We start from the raw sequence: 17,784 nt of genomic DNA, 5'->3' as shown, positions 1-17,784 counted from the left end.
TCATATCTGGCTCCTGAAGCCAGATAGCTCTGGAGGAGACAGTGAGGCTGGGGACTCCACACAGCCCCTCCCATTCAAATCTAATTCACTAGCTTATCACAGTAGCACCACCCTGATGCCATGATCTTCTTCCAGAAGGTCAAGCATCATCTTCAACAACTCTGTATCAGTGTGTACCCTGCTATCTGCATGTTTCCTCCCCCTGCAAGCTTGGGACAGGCAGGGGCTAGGTTTGCCTATTTTTCATCACCAGCACTTAGCATGATACCTAGTATATAAGAGGAGCTTAATAAATGCATGCTGCCTGACTACAGAGCACCATGACACCCGACATTTCCCCATCCATGTAACCAAATGAAGATTTCTATTTTTTTAACCTGGTAGACCTGGGAAATGCCAAATGATCAGTTGGGCTTGTATCTGCCCTTTTCAATGCCCCCAGGCCATTCCCAAGATATTTTGGTATTTGCCTCTCCAACCTCCTCTCTCCATAGGTCACTCTCAAGATCTGGGCAAGTCACTCAAGCTCTCCAAACCTCAGTTTCCACATCTATAAAATAGGCCTAATAACAGCCTCCATCTTATAGGGGCATTGTAAACATCAAATAGCATGTGTATGTAAAGTGCCTTTCAAACCTTGGAATTTATAGAAATGTGAGCCAGAAATATTATTTGCTCTATGAAATGGCCTTCTGAGAGGGGAGAGGGAAAAGAAGCCAAGGGAAATATAGGGGATGATATAAAAATGCATTTTTCAAAACTATGAACTGCTCTTCTGGTCTCCCCAGTCAGAGGGGAGTAAACGCCCACCCTTTAGACTCTACTCTTGGAGAAGGTCCAAGTGTTAGCGTCTGCTTGACCGAAGAGCCTTGTTTGGCTGTCTTGGACAGTCGGGGCACTGTCTGCTGCAATAATAACTGTTAACTGTTCTGCTCCCATATCTTCAGATGCTTCATCAAAGGGAGGTCAGGCCTGACTTGCCCACCTCAAATCATCTGCATTTGTATTTCTATATCCCTATAGAGGTGTTTCTCACCTCCCTGAGAGAATATAAGCTCCCTGAGGGCAACTTTGGTCCTTGTCCCTGGCAAACAGTTGGTGATTTTAATAAATTCTGATTAATTGACTTTATCAACAGTGGGTTATCAAATCTAAAAAAGTATTTGGGCACAGCAGATAGAGCACCGGCCCTGGAGTCAGGAGTACCTGAGTTCAAATCTAGTCTCAGACACTTCATAATTACCTAGCTGTGTGGACTTGGGCAAGCCACTTAACCCCATCTGCCTTGCAACAAACTAAAAAAAGAGTATTTTGGGAAAGTTCTTTTAAAGAAGACAAAAGAGAAGTCTTTCCATAAACAAGCCTCCATATAGAAGACATCCAGCCTTGGGGGCAATTCCCACTAGTCTAAAGAACAATTTTTTCCAACATAACATACTGAACCTAGATGCTGGGGATGTGATTTGTTTTTAATTTTCTTCTACAAACATTTTAGTATTTGTACATCTACCAAGTCATAAAGACTCTTAACCATCCCTAAGAAATAATAACAATGAGGAGGCAAGGGGGGTGGGAGGAGAAGAGGGAAGATAAAGGAGGGAATGAAAGAGGAAGAAGAGGAAGGGAAAAGGAGGAAGAGAAAAGAAGAGAAGGAGAAGGTGGGGGAGAAAAGAGAAGGGACAAAAGAGGGGAAGAGAGGAAAAGTGGGAAAGGAAGAAAAGAGGGGGAAGGGAAAGGGGGAAGAAGAGAAAAAGGAGAAAGATGGAGGGAAAGAGGAAGAGAAGAAAGAGGAGGAGGGGAAGGGAACACAAATGGTAGACTACAGTTCAATAAATTATAACAATTATTGAAACCCAATGAAAGCAAAGGCTGCCTGGTACAGAGATAACAAGAGAGAATTGGTTCATAATCCATCTTGGCCACTTGGAACCCGGATAAACTTGGGCAGGTTCTCACCTGGTTGGGGCTGTTCCCTTTTCTGGAAAAGGAAAAGGCCAAGGTGACCTCTAAGGTACTTTCTAGTTGGAAACTTAGGGTTCCAGAGAAACCAATGACCTTGGTTCTAGAGGAGGGATGATGACAGCCATGAGCAAAAACGTGGGAGCTTATGGACACAGAATGGCACACTCCCCAGAATACACACAGATATTTGCTAGTTTTGTTAAATTTCTTTTAAATACGTGAAGATCCTATTGAGAGGCAGGAAAAGGAAGGAAGGGGAGGGTATAACAGGAGATGAACTTAGCGTAAAAAGCAAGCCACAATGATAAAACAAAAATCGCCAGCAACCGAACGCCCAGTTTTCCATCTCCTCTGTGATACCCCAAGAATTTTCCCAGCAAGGGGGACATTCTTCCTGTCTGACTACAGGCTTGCTTTAGAGGCAGTGGCAGAGAGCCAATGAAACATCTGTAGAAAGGGAGCGGGATTATTAGATACTGAAAGGAAACCAATGGCGATGACGCTGTCGGGACAAGGAGCGGGGGCTCAGTCTCCATAAACAACACATCTAGGGCCAGCCGCCAAACCAGAAAAGCAACCGAAGGAGCAAGCATCAGGGCTCTGCTGGGGCATCTCACAATCTCTAGATCAAAGGTCTAGAAGCAAATGGGTCCCCAGGGGTCAAGCCCAGCTCCCTCATTCTTATAGATAAAGGAACTGGAAGAGTTCAGAGTGTTTCCACATGCCCCCACCCCCAAATCCTCCCTCTCCTCCTTCTCCTCCTCCTCCTCCCCTTTCCCTGGCCTTACAGGGGCCTTTTTCTGCCTCTAGCTGTAACTATTCTGAGGCTTTTTGGCACTGTCTCCCTCAGAGGCCCAGGGAAAGTGGGCTGAGAAGGAATCTCTCCACTCTGGTCACCGAGGAGCACAGGCCTCACCACCAACATACAACCATCTTTGGATCCAAAAAAAAAAAAAAACAACTCTAAAAGTCTAAGGTGGGCACTTGGCCAAAAGGAAGGGGGGATCCTACCTTCTGTGCATCTCCTGTGAAGTAGGCAATGGCCATGGTGGGAAGGATCATGAAGAGTGCATTGTAGTAGAGAAGGCCATACTTCCCCAGCTCCTAGGAAAGGAAAAGGGCTGTGTTGAGCTTGGCCCCGCCAAACTAGGGCATCCCCCCCCCAAGCCGGGCCACCCCACAATAGCTCTCTCCCCCTTACTATCTGTATATTCACACACACACACACTCATACATAGATATGCACAAACACACACATAGGTATCTTTTTTGCCTTTATCTCCTGGCACAGTCCTTGGTATACTTTTTTTGTTTTGTCTTTTTGTTTGTTTACAAGGCAATGGGATGGGGTGGTTAGGTGATGCAGTGGATAGAGCATGGGCCCTGGAGTCAGGAGGACCTGAGTTCAAATCCAGTCTCAGACACTTAATAATGACCTAGCTGTGTGACCTTGGGCAAGCCACTGCACCGCACTGCCTTGCAAAAACCTAAAACAAAACTAAAAAAATACAAGGCAGTGGGGTGAAGTGACTTGCCCAAGGTCACACAGCTAGGTCATTATTAAATGTCTGAGTCTGGATTTGAACCCAGGTCCTCCTGACTCCAGGGTTGGCGCTCTCTCTGTAGGTTCCTAATAAATTCTTGTGAGTTTGATTATTAATTAACCTAAGGCCACGTCCCTGAGGATTATGAACAACCCAGCTGCTATTATTACTCTTACCCCAAAACTAAAATTATCGTTGTAAACAGCAACTACTCTCTGTTCCTAAACAGACCATCACATGAGCCTTGCCATGAGATTAGTCATTCTAGAAGGGTCATGAAGCCACATGCGGCCGAGAAACTGTGGTCACACTGGTCACGCCAGCCCGCAGTCTGGAAAGTCTATGGAGGCGGTCTTTCCATGGAAAGGGTCCCCCTCAATGGGGAGCCTTAGGAACTATCAATTGAGGTAAGCTAGATGCCGACCTGAGACCCTCTCAAAGCTTGAACACTTTCTGACTCCCCAGAGAAAATATGACCTCAGGAAGAGGGAGTAATGATCCGAGATTAACCCCACATCTACCGTCAGCCACACTCCCTCCCAGTCTGCTTGAGAAGTCCACACTAGCTACAGCGTCTCATTGATCTAGATCACAGAATTGTTTCAGGTCAAGGCTTGAATTTTACAGAACAGTAAACTGAGGCCCAGAGAGGGTGACTGGTTTACCAAAAATTACATAAACAGCACAATGCAAAGCCAGAATTAAAATCCAGCTCTTTCTGCCCTCAAAACCAGGACATTTTCAACCTTAATATCAACGTCTACTGAACTACAAAATTTCTTTAAAAGAGAGGTTCTGGGGCAGCTAGGTGGTGCAGTGGATAGAGCACTGGCCTTGGAGTCAGGAGTACCTGAGTTCAAATTCAGCCTCAGACACTTAATAATTACCTAGCCATGTGGCCTTGGGCAAGCCACTTAACCCCACTGCCTTGCAAAAACTTAAAATAAAAATAAAAAGAGAGGTTCTTTAAGGGTTTTTTTTTTATATTTTTTGTTTATTTGTGGACAGTGGACTCCTTTGGCCATCATAGAAAAACCTATGGCTCTGTTCTCAGAATAATTTTTTTTTACTTCATACTCAAAGGAAATACTAAATTTCAGTCTGGGGCAAATAGAAATATATTTTTCCTCATCCAAGCTCATGGACACCCTGAAATCTAGGCACATTCTAACCACTCCATGTTAAGGACTGGCCCCTATTCAAAAAGATTCCTAATAAATAAATTTATAAAAATGATTCACTTCAGACAATAAGTTTCTTCCTTTAGCATCCATATTCTGGCCTTAAACAAAGGGACCTAACTTTTTTTCTGAATGACCCAGGGGCACCTTTCTGATCAAGGATGACTAGACACACAATAACACAGTGATACCCCCAGGATGACTTTGCCTCTGGTGATTGGGTAAGTCCTCATACCTGACCAAGCAAGGCAACAGGGGAAACGGAGAGGAAGCCAATGAGACCCTGGCCAGTCAGCACCCAGAGCTGGAGCACCGGGAAAGGGAATCTTCTCACCTTGGAATGACCTCCATCAATGAAATCCTAGGGCCGTCCCAATTTCCATTTCTGATTTTAGAGGGTGCCTGCCTCTCACAGTGCCCTCTTCACCCCTTCCAGCCCCACTCCCTTTTTAATTCACTAACATCCTGCAGCCTCAAAAATCAGGCAATTGACCTGCTTTGGAATTTTATCTAAAATATGAGTGGACTGCCCAAGGGACTCCCCTATCAAGGAAACTAAACATTGCGTAGATTTTGAGATCTTTATCAGCTTTTAAAAAACTCAAGAGGTCATACATAACATGCTCTCTTTATATGTTAGTGTGTGCATACACACGGGAAAACACACATGCATATAGCACATGTGTTGATTGTGTATGTGGGCCATACACATGTGCCACATATGCACACACGTGTGTGATTATTCTGTAAACTAATTTGTTCAATTGTTTTTCAGTCCCATCCAATTCTTCCAATTTCTTGGCAAAGATACTGAGTGTTGCCATTTCCTTCTCCAGCTCATTTTACAGACAAGACAACCAGGATGAGAAGTGACTTGCCCAGGGTCACTCAGCCAGTGAATGTCTGAGGCTAACTCTGAGCTGAGGTTTTTCTCACTCTAGGCCCAGCCCTCTATCCACTGTGGCCCCAATGTACTCTCTACTATGACAATGATTCCAGAGAGCTGGGTTGGTTTTGCTTGAGGAGGGAAAAGAGACCTTCAGTCCATTTAACTCTCCTCTACCACTGATGAGAGAAAAGATCAAAACATATTTTGTAACCACCTTTGCCAAGGCTTCACCTTTTCCCTCTTCTTTTTCTAGTTAAAAAAAAAATCAAATTTTATAACCCTACCATCAAACTGCAAATATCGTATCTTCCTTACCCCAAGCCCTGCACACTAGCCACAATATCTTGATGCTCCTCAGACCTTAGAATGATCAATTATAGGTCCTTGAGGAGGGGACTCCCTCTCCAGTGACGGGTTGCAGCCCTTCAACATCTCAGTAGTTTTGTCTTCGACTCACAGGTCAGGAAACCTGACACCTGCCCAAAGAAAGGCCGATCTGGACGCTCGTAAGTGCTTTCTTTGGTTTCCAGTAGCAGGACAACAAAGCCACTTCTGTTCTTTCTCTTCCTCCCAGTATCTTTTAAGACCTCCTGAGACTCACATCCCTTGGCTTCTCCAAAAGCTCTCTCCTTTCTAAGTTCACTCCCACCTCTGCCCACATTGCCTCAGTTTCCTCATCTAAAAAAGGGAGCACTTGGGTTAAATCTCCTGGGCAGCTGCTGCCAGCTTTGAGGCAATGATCCACCCCCTCCCAGGTTCTACTGAGACCATGAAGGCTTGAACACCTTGCTTCAGGGGCCAAGTTCCCAATGAAACACCTCATCTTTCCCTGAAAGAAGGGGCTGGGACACACGGAGAACAAAAGGTTTGCATTCAAAAGGCTTGGGTTCAAATTCCCATTCTGTTGCTCGTTTCCCTGGGTAAGTCATCAGCCTCCAGTATCCAATGTGCAACATGAGCACACACCAGGTGGTAATGCATAGTCCTGGAATAAGGAGACCAAAGGTTGAATCTTGCTTTAACCATCAACCCTGAGCAAGCTACTTGGCCTACTTCATTTTCCTCATCCATAAAATGGGATAATAGCAGCCGTCTCACACTGCTGGGGGAGATCAAATGAGAAAATAAGTAAGAAGCCCGTTGCAAATCTTAAAGCTCGATATAAATGACAGTTATTAGCATTAGTAATGAAGAAGAGGAAGGGGGGGAAAGGAGGAGCTGAGAAGGAGGGGGAGGAGGAAAGAGGGAATAAAGGCTGACAGAAGGGAGAGGAGAAAGAAAAGGAGGAGGGGAGGAAGGAGGAGGAAGAAGAAGAGGAGGAGGTGAAGGAAAAGAAGAAAAGGAAGAGTAAAGGGAGAAGGCAGAAGAAGAAGAAGAGAAGGAATTAAAGTAAAGCAAAAAGAAATAGAGGAGACAAGAAGTGGGCCTAGATCCAGGCCCCATCTTTGACATATCATGGCTCAGTGATCCTGGACAAGTCCCTCAACTGAGGGCTGAGCTGCACTTCTCACTTGGGATCCACCTCTCTACGTGACTCCAAATCAAGCCCAATCCACAGATAAGCATTAATTAGGCTCCTAGTATATATATATATATATATGTAAGGTCGTGTTCAGGTACCTGGGAACACAAAGCCAACCTAAAGCCACCCTGCCCTTAAGGAGCCTTCATTCTCTTCAGCCAAACCTTCCCTCTCTGTCAAGCTGCACCCTCCCCTCCCCACACCCCTGGCCTCCATAGATGCTTGGTGTTAGGGGGTCCTGGGGAGCCACCCACCTTGGAGTCCAGCTTCTGCTTCACGTAGGCACCGTTGGCAGCTGTCAGGACGTCATTCACCAAGATGAAAACGTAGCCTTCCAAGTCAAAGGCCAGGTCAGAGCTGAAAACATAAAGAGCACCGTGGCAGTCACGGCCTCCCAGGGAACCAAACATCCTTCTATGGACCAGACTCAGAGTCTAGAATCATCCCAGAAGATAAAACACTTCCAGCATAAAATACTCAGCAAGTCCCCAAAGTTGGGCAGCTCAGTGGTCCAAGGTTGGAGTCAGGAAGACCCGAATTCAGATCCAGCCTCAGACACTTCCGAGCTGTGTGACTCTGGGTAAGCCACTTAACTCTGCCTCAGTTTCCTCATCTGTAAAATGAGCTGCAGAAGAGCAATAGCAAGCCACTCCAGGGGAGTTTCCAAGAAAACCCCAAATGGGGTCACAGAAGAGTCGGCAAACTGAAACGACTGAACAAAAGTCCTTTGCACCCCTCTGTCCCAGGAGCCTCTAAACTGCCATTATCACCCCACTTTACAGATGAAGAGACTGAGGCTGAGAAAAGCCACCAACTCGCAAAGGTCCCACAGACGGAGAACCAGAAGTGATCTCCGGGGCCTACCTTCCAGCCCTCGGGCCAACAGGACTCAATGACCAAGTGTGGGTTAAGCCACCAGGTTGCCCTCTGTGAGAGGCTTCAGGGTGCGAGAACAACATGACAGGGTCTTGCCCACAAAGAGTTGCATGCTCTCTTTGGTGAATGGACATTTTTGTTCTTGACAAGCCCTAAACAAGTGAATATTTGTCTACAAAGAGGCTATTCAGAGACTTTCTCCATGGTCTTCAGGATGTTCACCTGGCAGGGCCATTCTAATGGACACATGGACTCATGTGAACAGATACAGTTGGACAGTGATCATTAAACCTTTACCGCGGGTCAACTAGCTGGCAGGCCCCTGCCCTCAAGAAGCTCGCCATTCGAAGTGGGGAGGCAACAGGCAAACCCCCACAATCAAGAGCTCTCTGCAGGATCAATGCAAAGAAAGAAAAAGGAATGAAGAGTGCCAGGAAAGGCTTCTTCCAGAAGGTGGGAGTTTAGCTGCAACCTAAACTGAGCCAGGGAAGAGGGTGTCTCCCTCCCCACCCCCCCACTCTGTCTGTCTCTCTCTTCTTTTCTCTCTCTCTGTATCTTTCTTTCTCTCTCTTGTACTTTCTCAATTGTATCTCTCTTCCTTTCTTTCTCTTTCTCTTCTTTCTCTGCATCTTTTCCTTTCTCTCTCTATCTCTATTTCTCTTCCTTTCTCTCTGTCTCTCTGCTGTATTTCTTTTTTTTCCCTGTTTCTCTGCCTATCACACACACACACACACACACACACACACTACAGATAAAAATTAGGGGGTGAGAAGGGGAGACACACTAGCAACCATAGGAGACAGCCAGTTCAAAGGCCTAGAGATGGGAGATCTGAGTGCGAGGAGCAGCCCAGGTCCGGGTGGCTGGGTCAGAGAGCGGTTGAGCTGTCTCTATCTGATTCGGTCTCCCAATCCTTGGTGTCCTCATCCTCACCACACCACTAAGCTGTAAGGAGGCTCAGGGCGGTAATACATGGGAGAACAAGGAGAGAGAAGAAGAGAACGTACCAGACACTGTGTGAGAGGATTTTCATAAACAGAATCATCCCTGAAAGCTCTTGGGGTGTGGAGCTGTGAAGAGTCTCTCGGGTCCAAAGTGTAGCATTAATAATCATATACATATAAATGTGTATCCTAGAAGGCCCATAGTCATCCATTTTTAATGTTCCCATGTCTATAACTCACACTTTCTTCACATATTTAAAAACAAAAGTGTCCTGCCAATGGTAAGTGGGTGAACCTTGGTGATAAACAGAATCCAGTAGATGTAATTATTAGAATTACCATGAATTTATTGAAATAGAACATTCTAAATTAAGGATTCAGAGCAGAATGGAGGCTTTGAGGGCTGTGACATCTAATCCCCTCATTTTACAGATGAGGAGACTGAGGCAAGTCACTGACTTGCCCAAGGTCTCCTGAGCAGCAGAGAAGGGATTTGAACCCAGGCCCTCTAACTTTAGATTTAGTGCACTGCCTCAATCAGGTCTCAGATCCTTGAGGCAAATGCCGCCAAATTTTTTGTTGACCTTGATCTCAAAGCATTCAACAAGACTGAAAGCTTGGAAAGTAGTCTCAGGCTGGACTTAGCAAAAACAGGATTTTCCTCCCTCTGAAACAAAAAAGGTAAGAAGTCTATTTTTTTCTGGAGATAATTTCCTATGTGCTAAACCTCAGAACTCACCATAGTGTCGGAAACTAATAAATGTTTCTTGATAGAAAGTCTTAAGGACTAGAGTTTGTGCAACAAAAGACCTTACCTGGCAGCTACAAATGCTCCAATGATCATCGCAAAAACAGTCATCTTAACACTCCAAGAAAAGGTCTTCCTACAAATTAAAAAAAAAAAAAGGATGAGGCTATTTTCCAAGAAAAGGATTCATGATGAAGCATACTATCTGCCTCCAGAGAACTCAGATTTTCTTTCATTCTTTTTCTTTTTGACATGTCTTTTTATATGGAAATTTTTTACATGACTGTATATGTCTAATCTATATCTACCTGCTTACTGTCTTAGGGAAAGGGGAGGAAAGATAAAATTTAGAACTCAAAACTTTAAAGAAAATGTTAAAAAAAAAGTTTTAATATGTAAAGGGAGGAAAAATAAAAAGATATTTTAAAATTATATATAAATTGTTTTATATATACCCTTAAAAAATGATTGGACCCATGAGACCCTTTCACCTCTGCAATGTTGATGCTAGAGGAACAGAAATGGGGTGAAAGTACTAAAAATGATCCAGTTTTAAGGCCATCTGCAAACACAACCCTAGCCACCGATAACCTTGGAGTGAGATGTTGCAGGTCAGTGGAAGAGGATCCACAGGTTACATAAGAATATTTCTTCCTTTTTTTTGTCCAGATCTGTGATTTTGTCATCCTCAGTAAAGAAACTCCTACCATACTGAGACCACACATTTTTTTGATATCTTAAAAGTTCCAGTCACAGGGTAAGGGGTGTGTGTGCGTGTGTGTGTGTGTGTGTGTGTGTGTGTGTGTCTACATGTGTGTGTGCGTATGTATGTATATGTCTACATATGTATATGTCTACGTGTGTGTGTATGTGTCTGTCTGTCTTTCTGTTTGTCTTCAGAAGTAGGATCTCAGCCCAGGTCCTCCTGGATCCAAGGTCAGCTTTCTATCCACAGCATCATAGCACTTCTCCATGACCAGAAACAACTTATAAAAGTCACAGTGATTTTTCTTCACTTCAATGTAAATACTGGCTCCACTGCTACCTGGAGGGTCTTTGATGGTCTTTGGCCCTTACTTTCTTCATCCACAAAAGGGAGAGAGTAGACCTTGTGGCCACTAGGTCCTCCCTGTTCTAAATCCATGATCCTAAAATCCTGTTCAGATTTGCCCCTGGGGTGGGGGGGAGATGGGTGGTGCTAGAACAAGGCATAATATTTTCTTTTTGTGCATGTGCTATATGCTAGAAAAATGATAATATGCCAACTGAATTTTAATGAGCTAAATTATTTTATTTCTTTATTTACTTGCTTATTTGATGATCCTAAATGAACCAGGTATTCAAAGGCATCCTACAGCAAAATGAATTCTTCTTGTAATGCAAACATTTACCTATCTTCTCTTTTTATTTTTGAAGAGAATGAGTTCAACTATATTATACATTCTTTTTTTTAACTGCTTTTTGCAAGGCAATGGAGCTAAGTGACCTGCCCAAGGTCACACGGCTAGGTAATTACTAAGTGCTGATGCCGGATGTGAACTCAGATCCTCCTCACTCCAGGGTTGGTGATCTATCCACTGCTCTATCTAGCTGCCCCTATATTAAACATTCTTGAACATGTATTGGCAAAGGAAAGAAACCAAAAGCACAGCTTTAATAAAAGACACCAGGCCACAGAAATTATCTCAAAAATCAGAATATGACCTTGTCTTCCCCTAGCAGTTGATTCTAGAAAGTAACTTCTCAATATCTTCAAGTCCAAATTTATTGCCTTCTACCCTTCCACTCTAAATGTCCAAACTAGAGGTTCTCAATTTTATTTGGTTTCAGGATCCCTTTATACTTAAAAGTTACTGAAAACTCCAAAGTTTTATATATATAGGATATATGTCTATCAATATTTACCATATTAGACATTAAACTTAATAAAATAAAATAAAATGCTATCAATTAATTGAAAATAATAATCAATGTATCATGTTAATTTACTTTTTATGAAAAATAATCATATTCTTAAAAATTAAAAAACTAAGTGAGAAAAGTAGCATCTTTTTAATGTCTGGCTTCAGCCAGCACAACCAGATTCTCTTATCTGCTTTTGCCTGCAAATCCATTGCAATAAGTTGTTTTGGTTGAAGGATAAGAAAATCTGACTTCAGATTTATGAAGTTAGAAAATGGAGGCATATTTTAATAGGCAAATAATGTCTGATATTACTTTGAAGATTGTTTTGACCTCTTGAATGCCCACGAAAGGGCCTTGGGGATCTTCAGGGGACCTCTACTTTGAGACCACAGGCTAAATCATTGCATCAGCCAAGAAAAGAAAGGAAGAAATGCCCTATGAATACTTTACCCATACTACAACAATAGCTAGGAAAACAAGAAATTGAGACAACATGGACTCATCTTCTTGACTGATAGGATATTGCTGCTTCCAGAGAAGAGATGATAAAATACACTTTACTGCAATCACTATAAAGTGAGGAACCACAGGTGCTGAATGCCGCATACACCATTGTGGGTGATGGATGTATCCTTTATTTTTAACTGTTTTTCTTATAGTTGGCAGGTTGTAAGGAGGACAGGAAAAAGTCTGTGATTTGAGAAGCTTCAATAAACTTTGTAAAAGGGGCGGCTAGGTGGTGCAGTGGATAAAGCACTGACCCTGGAGTCAAGAGTACTTGGGTTCAAATCTGGTCTCAGACACTTAATAATCGCCTAGCTGTGTGGCCTTGGGCAAGTCACTTAACCCCATTTGCCTTGCAAAAACCTAAAAATAAATAAAAATAAAAAATAAACTTTGTAAAAGACTGAAGAGACAAAAAAGATGCATTAGAAATTTAACTTACTTGAGCAATACTCCTTCGGCAATCATTGTAAACAAAATGGAGAACCTTCGCAAGACTGTAAACATTGGCAAGCTAAAAAGGAAAGCCAAAAGGCAAAATAAATGCAATGACTCAAAGCAAATGATCTGATTCTGCTAATTCCACATTAGGGCTATCAACCCCATTGACTCAATAGTTTCCCAAAGTTTTACCCCCCCACCCCCACTCAGGAAAACCAGGAAAGTAAACTCAGTTCACGTAGTCAAAAGTACCAGAAGTGGGGAGGGGGAAGAAAACCCTTCAATTTAACCTGGGCACATCCATTTTTGACATCCAATCTTCTCTTCACTATTTAAATGATCTATTTATTCACCAACTCTGAATTCATCGTTTCTTCTGTTTAGAATGTCCTTCCCTTTATTTCTATCTGCCAAAGTCCTATTTTATCCTGCTAATCCCCTTACCCAAAGATGATCTCCTCCAGCCAGATGTCACAGTGGAGAGTGTTGGACTTGGGAGACAGAAAGACCTGAGTTTGAATCCTATCTTAGATACCTCCAGACGGTGTGACTCTGGGAAAATTACTTACAGCTTCAGTTTCCTCATTTGTAAAATGGGGGCAATCCTAGCAGTCAGCTTCCAGGTTATTTTGAGGTTCAAACAAGGTAATCTATGTTAAGTGCTTTGCAAAAAAAAAAAAAAGCCATAATTTTTATTCTGTAGAGCACTATAGAAATGTGATGAGAGTGAGGAGTGACCCCTAAAAGATCCCGACTATTTACTGCTGTTTTACTATGTCGTTATTGAGTCATTTTAGTCATGCCTCAGTCTATGACGCTTTTAGGGTTTTCTTGGCAAAGATATTGGGGCAGTTTTGCCATTTCCTTTTCCAGTTCATTTTACAGGTGAGGAAATTGAGGCAAACAAGGTTAAGTGACTTGCCCAGGCTCACACAGCCAATAAGTGTCAGAGGTCAGACTTGAATTCAGGAAGATAAGTCTTCCTGAGTCCAGGCTCAGTACTCTGCCCATTCCACGCATTTATGGAACACCCTTGGACAAATTATTTCACCTCTCTTGGCCTCTTTCCTCATCTCCCAAATGAGAGGAATAGACTAGAATACCGCTGAGATTCCTGCTTCTATGATTGCAAGTCTATTCACATCAGTTTATCCCTCTGTTATATGAAAAAGATGTTTAGATCAAAGATAATCAAGATCTGGCTGAGCACTGTTCCAGCCTCAATAAATAGACTTGCCTCTGAATCCCAGGAATATTGGCATATTTGGCCATATTTGGTGAGTGCAGCCAAAACCAGATTAAAATGTAACTGGAAAACGTATAACAAAATAAATAAAAATAATATAATATATGCTTCTCTTAATCAATTTGTACCCATAGTATCCTATTTCTTGCTTTCTCAATGAATGGAGGAGGTGGCAAAGGGAGAGAATTTGAAAGTAAAAATAAAAACATTCCAAAAAAAAATTTAACTCCATTATGCACATGTATGTAGAGATCTTTATTAGCAGCCACTGTTTTGCTGTGAACTTGTAGCCAATGGTGTAGGTGGTCTATAAGGTCCCTTCCAGGTCTGAATCTACAAAGAGCTTTCTATCACAACCATCTGGCTTCCACAGTCACCCGAGGACTTCCTCCCTCTCCAAGCACCCTAGGACATGCCATTTGCTCACACTGTCACTTCTGCCCAAGACAAGGTCAGAGAGGATGCCCGGTGATGGACCTGCTCTTTGCCATAGCTAGAGTAGTAACCTTTTGCACAGGCCTCTTTCAAGGGATATTTCTTGTATTGGAGTCTTTAAAAACTACACAGACCCCTTTCAGTCAGAGGAGCAGGAGGTAGGTGTGGCAGGTCTCCAGGGGGAACAGGATACTTTTTCTTTGCCAAGAGGACAAGCTGTTTCTGCCAATGGACTGAGCAATTTGATGTTTATATTAGGACTATGCATGAGGCCATTGAGATTCTCATATGGTGGGAGGGGAAAGGAGAACAAAATTAGCCTTCACTAGCCTCTCCCCAAATGCTATTTTTATACATTGATACAAGCACCCCAAAATAAAAAAATCTGTTCTAAATAACCTTCATAAGAATGAAGTGGAAAATGTCTCAACTCCATCATTCCTACTTCTTCCCTCAGATGGCCTTCAGTTCAAAGAGCCTTGGTTCTATAATAGTAATAATAAAAACACTAGCGTTTCTATAGAGCCTAGTATGTGTTTTTTAATCATGGCAATAACTAGGAGATAAATGCAATCAATATCTGCATTTTACAGATCAGGAAACTGAGGCAGAGGTGAAGGGACTTGCTCAGAGTCATTCAAAAGTGTCTAAGGCTGGATTTGAACGCAAGTCTTCTAATTTTTACCTAGTACTAGTTCAAATACCACCTTTGAAGCTTACTTCCTCTGTGACTTTGGGAAAGCCGCTCTGTCCTCCCTGGGTCTCAGTTTCCTCATTTGGAATATGAGGGAATTGAATGACATGGCCTGTATGGGATCTTCCTTGCCTCAGTATTCATATCTATAGAAGGAAAGGGTTTCATCTCTAGATGGCCTTTGGGGTCCCAAAACTCTATGATCTATGATCAAGTTAATCTTTCCTCATTGCTTTCAGATGTGAAAAAAAAGCCTGGGAAATCCTTTCTAAATGGTATTTCCAAGAACCTGCTTCCCTCCCAATGCCCTCCCCCTGCCTCTCAGTCTGTTGGCACTTGGGTCACCCTCAGAGGATCTCAAGAACACATACAATATTAATCTCCCTAGGAAAAAGGGGAGAAAAATCAATCATACTTTAGTTTCTTTGTGCTGAACAGTCCTGTGATTTGGTTCCCAAAATACAGTAGAGGTAGTGGAAATGTCTAGAAAAAAATAAAAGGAATCAAACACTCAATCAGTAAAGCTAGGTGAAACCTTCCGCCTCTTTCAAAAGAGCAGCATGATCGTTTGTGGAATCAAATCCTTTGCGCTTGGCCCAAGAGGTTAGTGAGAATAATAAAGCATCAGATCAGTATGAAGCCCCCTTCCCCCTACTCTCTGGCAACCCCCCAAAAAAGTGGAAAGTTACAAATAGGCCCAAAATTCCCAATGTCGTCCCTTACTTAAAATGCAGTTTGTGCTTATAAGGAAAGACAGAGAAGATGGGGTTCTATTCTTGGAGGAAACAGAAACAAAAGCCAGGATTAAGCAAAGGAAGCCTGTAAGCCGGCTCAAGGAACTTGGAAAACCCATGGCCCTCCCTGATAAATAAAGCGAATCAAGCAAACGGCCGACCTCGACTTCCCCGGGTGCTTTTTCTTGTTGAAAAAGAAAGCTCGGGTCTTCTCACATGCCCTCCAGCCGCTCCGCACCGACTCGGCCCCGGCCCCCCGGGCCCCGGCCCCCGGCCCCGGCCCCGGCCCCGGCCCCCGGCCCCCCGGCCCCCCCGGCCCCCGGCCCCCGGCCCCGGCCCCGGCCCCGGCCCCGGCCCCCGGCCCCCCGGCCCCCCGGCCCCCGGCCCCCGGCCCCGTTACCTTGCGAGGGACGCTGCTGTCAAAGTCGGGGAACTTGAGCACCCTGAGCGCCTTGCCCACCCAGAGGACCAGCACGGTGGCCAGCATCTGCGCAGAGAGCAGGCGCCCGCGTCACCCCGCGCCCCGGGGCCCGGGCCCCGCCGCCCCCCGACGCTGGGCCCCGAGACTCACCTGGCCGAGGCCGACGCATAGCGAGGAGGGGAACCTGCGCCGAGGGGGGACACAAGGACACCGGGTCAGCCGCGTCTTCGGGAGCCCCCGGGGCCCCGGGCCGGAGGCGCTGCGGCCTTCGGCGGACGGCGAACCCCCGAGTTTCCCGCGGAAAACCAAGCCGGGGCCGAGGGGGGGAGTCGGGGGCCGGGCCCCGCGGCCCGGGGGCGCCGCCTCGTGCAACGTGGTATCCGGGCGGGGCCCCGGGGCGCAGCCCCCCCCCCCGCCCGGCTGAACTTTGCCCCTCCGCAGCCCGGCCCCGCGCAGCCCGGGCCCGGCCCGGCCCCGCCGCCCCGCCGCCCCGCAGCCCGGCCCCGGCCCGGCCCCGCCACCCCGCAGCCCGGCCCCGCCACCCCCGCAGCCCGGCCCCGCCGCCCCCCGGCCCCGGCCCCGGCCCCGGCCCCGGCCCCGCCGCCCCGCCGCCCCGCCGCCCCCGGCCCCGCCACCCCCCGCCCCGCAGCCCGGCCCCGGCCCGGCCCCGCCGCCCCGGCCCCGCCGCCCCCCCCCCGCCCGGCCCCGGCCCGGCCCCGCTACCTGTAGCCGGTGAGCACGCTCTTGTTGAGCACGACGATGAGGAAGGAGCTGAGGCCGTAGGCCGCCGCCGCCAGCAGCTTGAGGAAGAGGGTCAGCGTTCCGGCCGGCGCCATGCCCAGCGCCTCCGCATCTCTGGCGGCCGCGGGGCCGGGGGCTTCTCCTTTCACCCGGGCATGCTGACGTCTCCGAACTTCCGCCATGGCCGGGCCGGGCCGCGCTGGGGAGGCCGCGGGGCCGCGCCGCGGGGAGGCCGGGGGCGGGGCCCGGGGAGGCCGGGGGGCGGGGCGGGGCCCGGGGAGGGGAGGGGCCCGGGGGGAGGGGCGGGGCCCGGGGAGGGGCGGGGCCCGGGGGGAGGGGAGGGGCGGGGCCCGGGGAGGGGCGGGGCCCGGGGGAGGGGAGGGGCCCGGGGCAGGGCCCGGGGAGGGGAGGGGCCCGGGGGGGGGAGGGGGAGGGGCGGGGGGGAGGGGCGGGGCCGCGCCGCGGGGAGGCCGGGGGGGCGGGGGGGGGCGGGGGGCGGGGCCCGGGGAGGGGCGGGGCGGGGCCGCGCCGCGGGGAGGCCGGGGGGCGGGGCGGGGCGGGGCCCGGGGGAGGGGAGGGGCGGGGCGGGGCCCGGGGGCGGGAGGGGCCCGGGGGAGGGGAGGCGCGGGGCCCGGGCCCACGCGGGGGACTCCCAAGGCGCGGGCCCCTGGGCCTCCTTCCCCCACCCCTCCCCCCCAGCTCCTAGCTCCCCCGCCCCCCGGGTCACTGTGCAGACCCCCCCTGGACCAGGGGCCTGAGGCCCCCGGGGGGGCGGAGCCGCGGGCCTGCGCGCCTTCCCCCCCCCCAGCCCTGGGCCGGCCTGGCCTCCCCTGGCAGGGCCGCAGGGGCCTTCCCCGCGGGCCTGTGACCCCGAGGCCAGGCGCCCCCAGGCTGGGCACCGCCACCCAGGGGCCCGCTGCCTCGCAGGCCGCTGACCCCCCCGGGGCTCGGCTTCTGCACGAAAACAGGGGATTGGTCCCGCCCGGGCGGCCCCCGG

General features: G+C 47.6%; 1 protein-coding gene across 1 annotated transcript in view; it reads right to left on the bottom strand.

The window, feature by feature from the left end:
- Positions 1-17,015, bottom strand: part of SLC35D1 (solute carrier family 35 member D1) — a 57,341-nt gene extending 40,326 nt beyond the window's left edge. The window contains exons 1-8 of the mRNA XM_074221240.1: positions 16,770-17,015; positions 16,197-16,230; positions 16,026-16,112; positions 15,307-15,374; positions 12,518-12,589; positions 9,734-9,802; positions 7,353-7,455; positions 2,974-3,066 (exon numbers count right to left, since the gene is read on the bottom strand). Coding sequence (XP_074077341.1) covers positions 2,974-3,066; positions 7,353-7,455; positions 9,734-9,802; positions 12,518-12,589; positions 15,307-15,374; positions 16,026-16,112; positions 16,197-16,230; positions 16,770-16,969 — 726 coding nt within the window. The 5' untranslated portion in view covers positions 16,970-17,015. The remainder of the gene's footprint in view (positions 1-2,973; positions 3,067-7,352; positions 7,456-9,733; positions 9,803-12,517; positions 12,590-15,306; positions 15,375-16,025; positions 16,113-16,196; positions 16,231-16,769) is intronic.
- Between the last annotated feature and the right edge of the window lie 769 nt (positions 17,016-17,784).

This window comes from Macrotis lagotis, chromosome 2, assembly GCF_037893015.1.
Source record: "Macrotis lagotis isolate mMagLag1 chromosome 2, bilby.v1.9.chrom.fasta, whole genome shotgun sequence".
NCBI lineage: Eukaryota > Metazoa > Chordata > Mammalia > Peramelemorphia > Peramelidae > Macrotis > Macrotis lagotis.
Note: the sequence above shows the minus strand (reverse complement) of the source record. Positions and strands in the feature narration are given on the sequence as shown.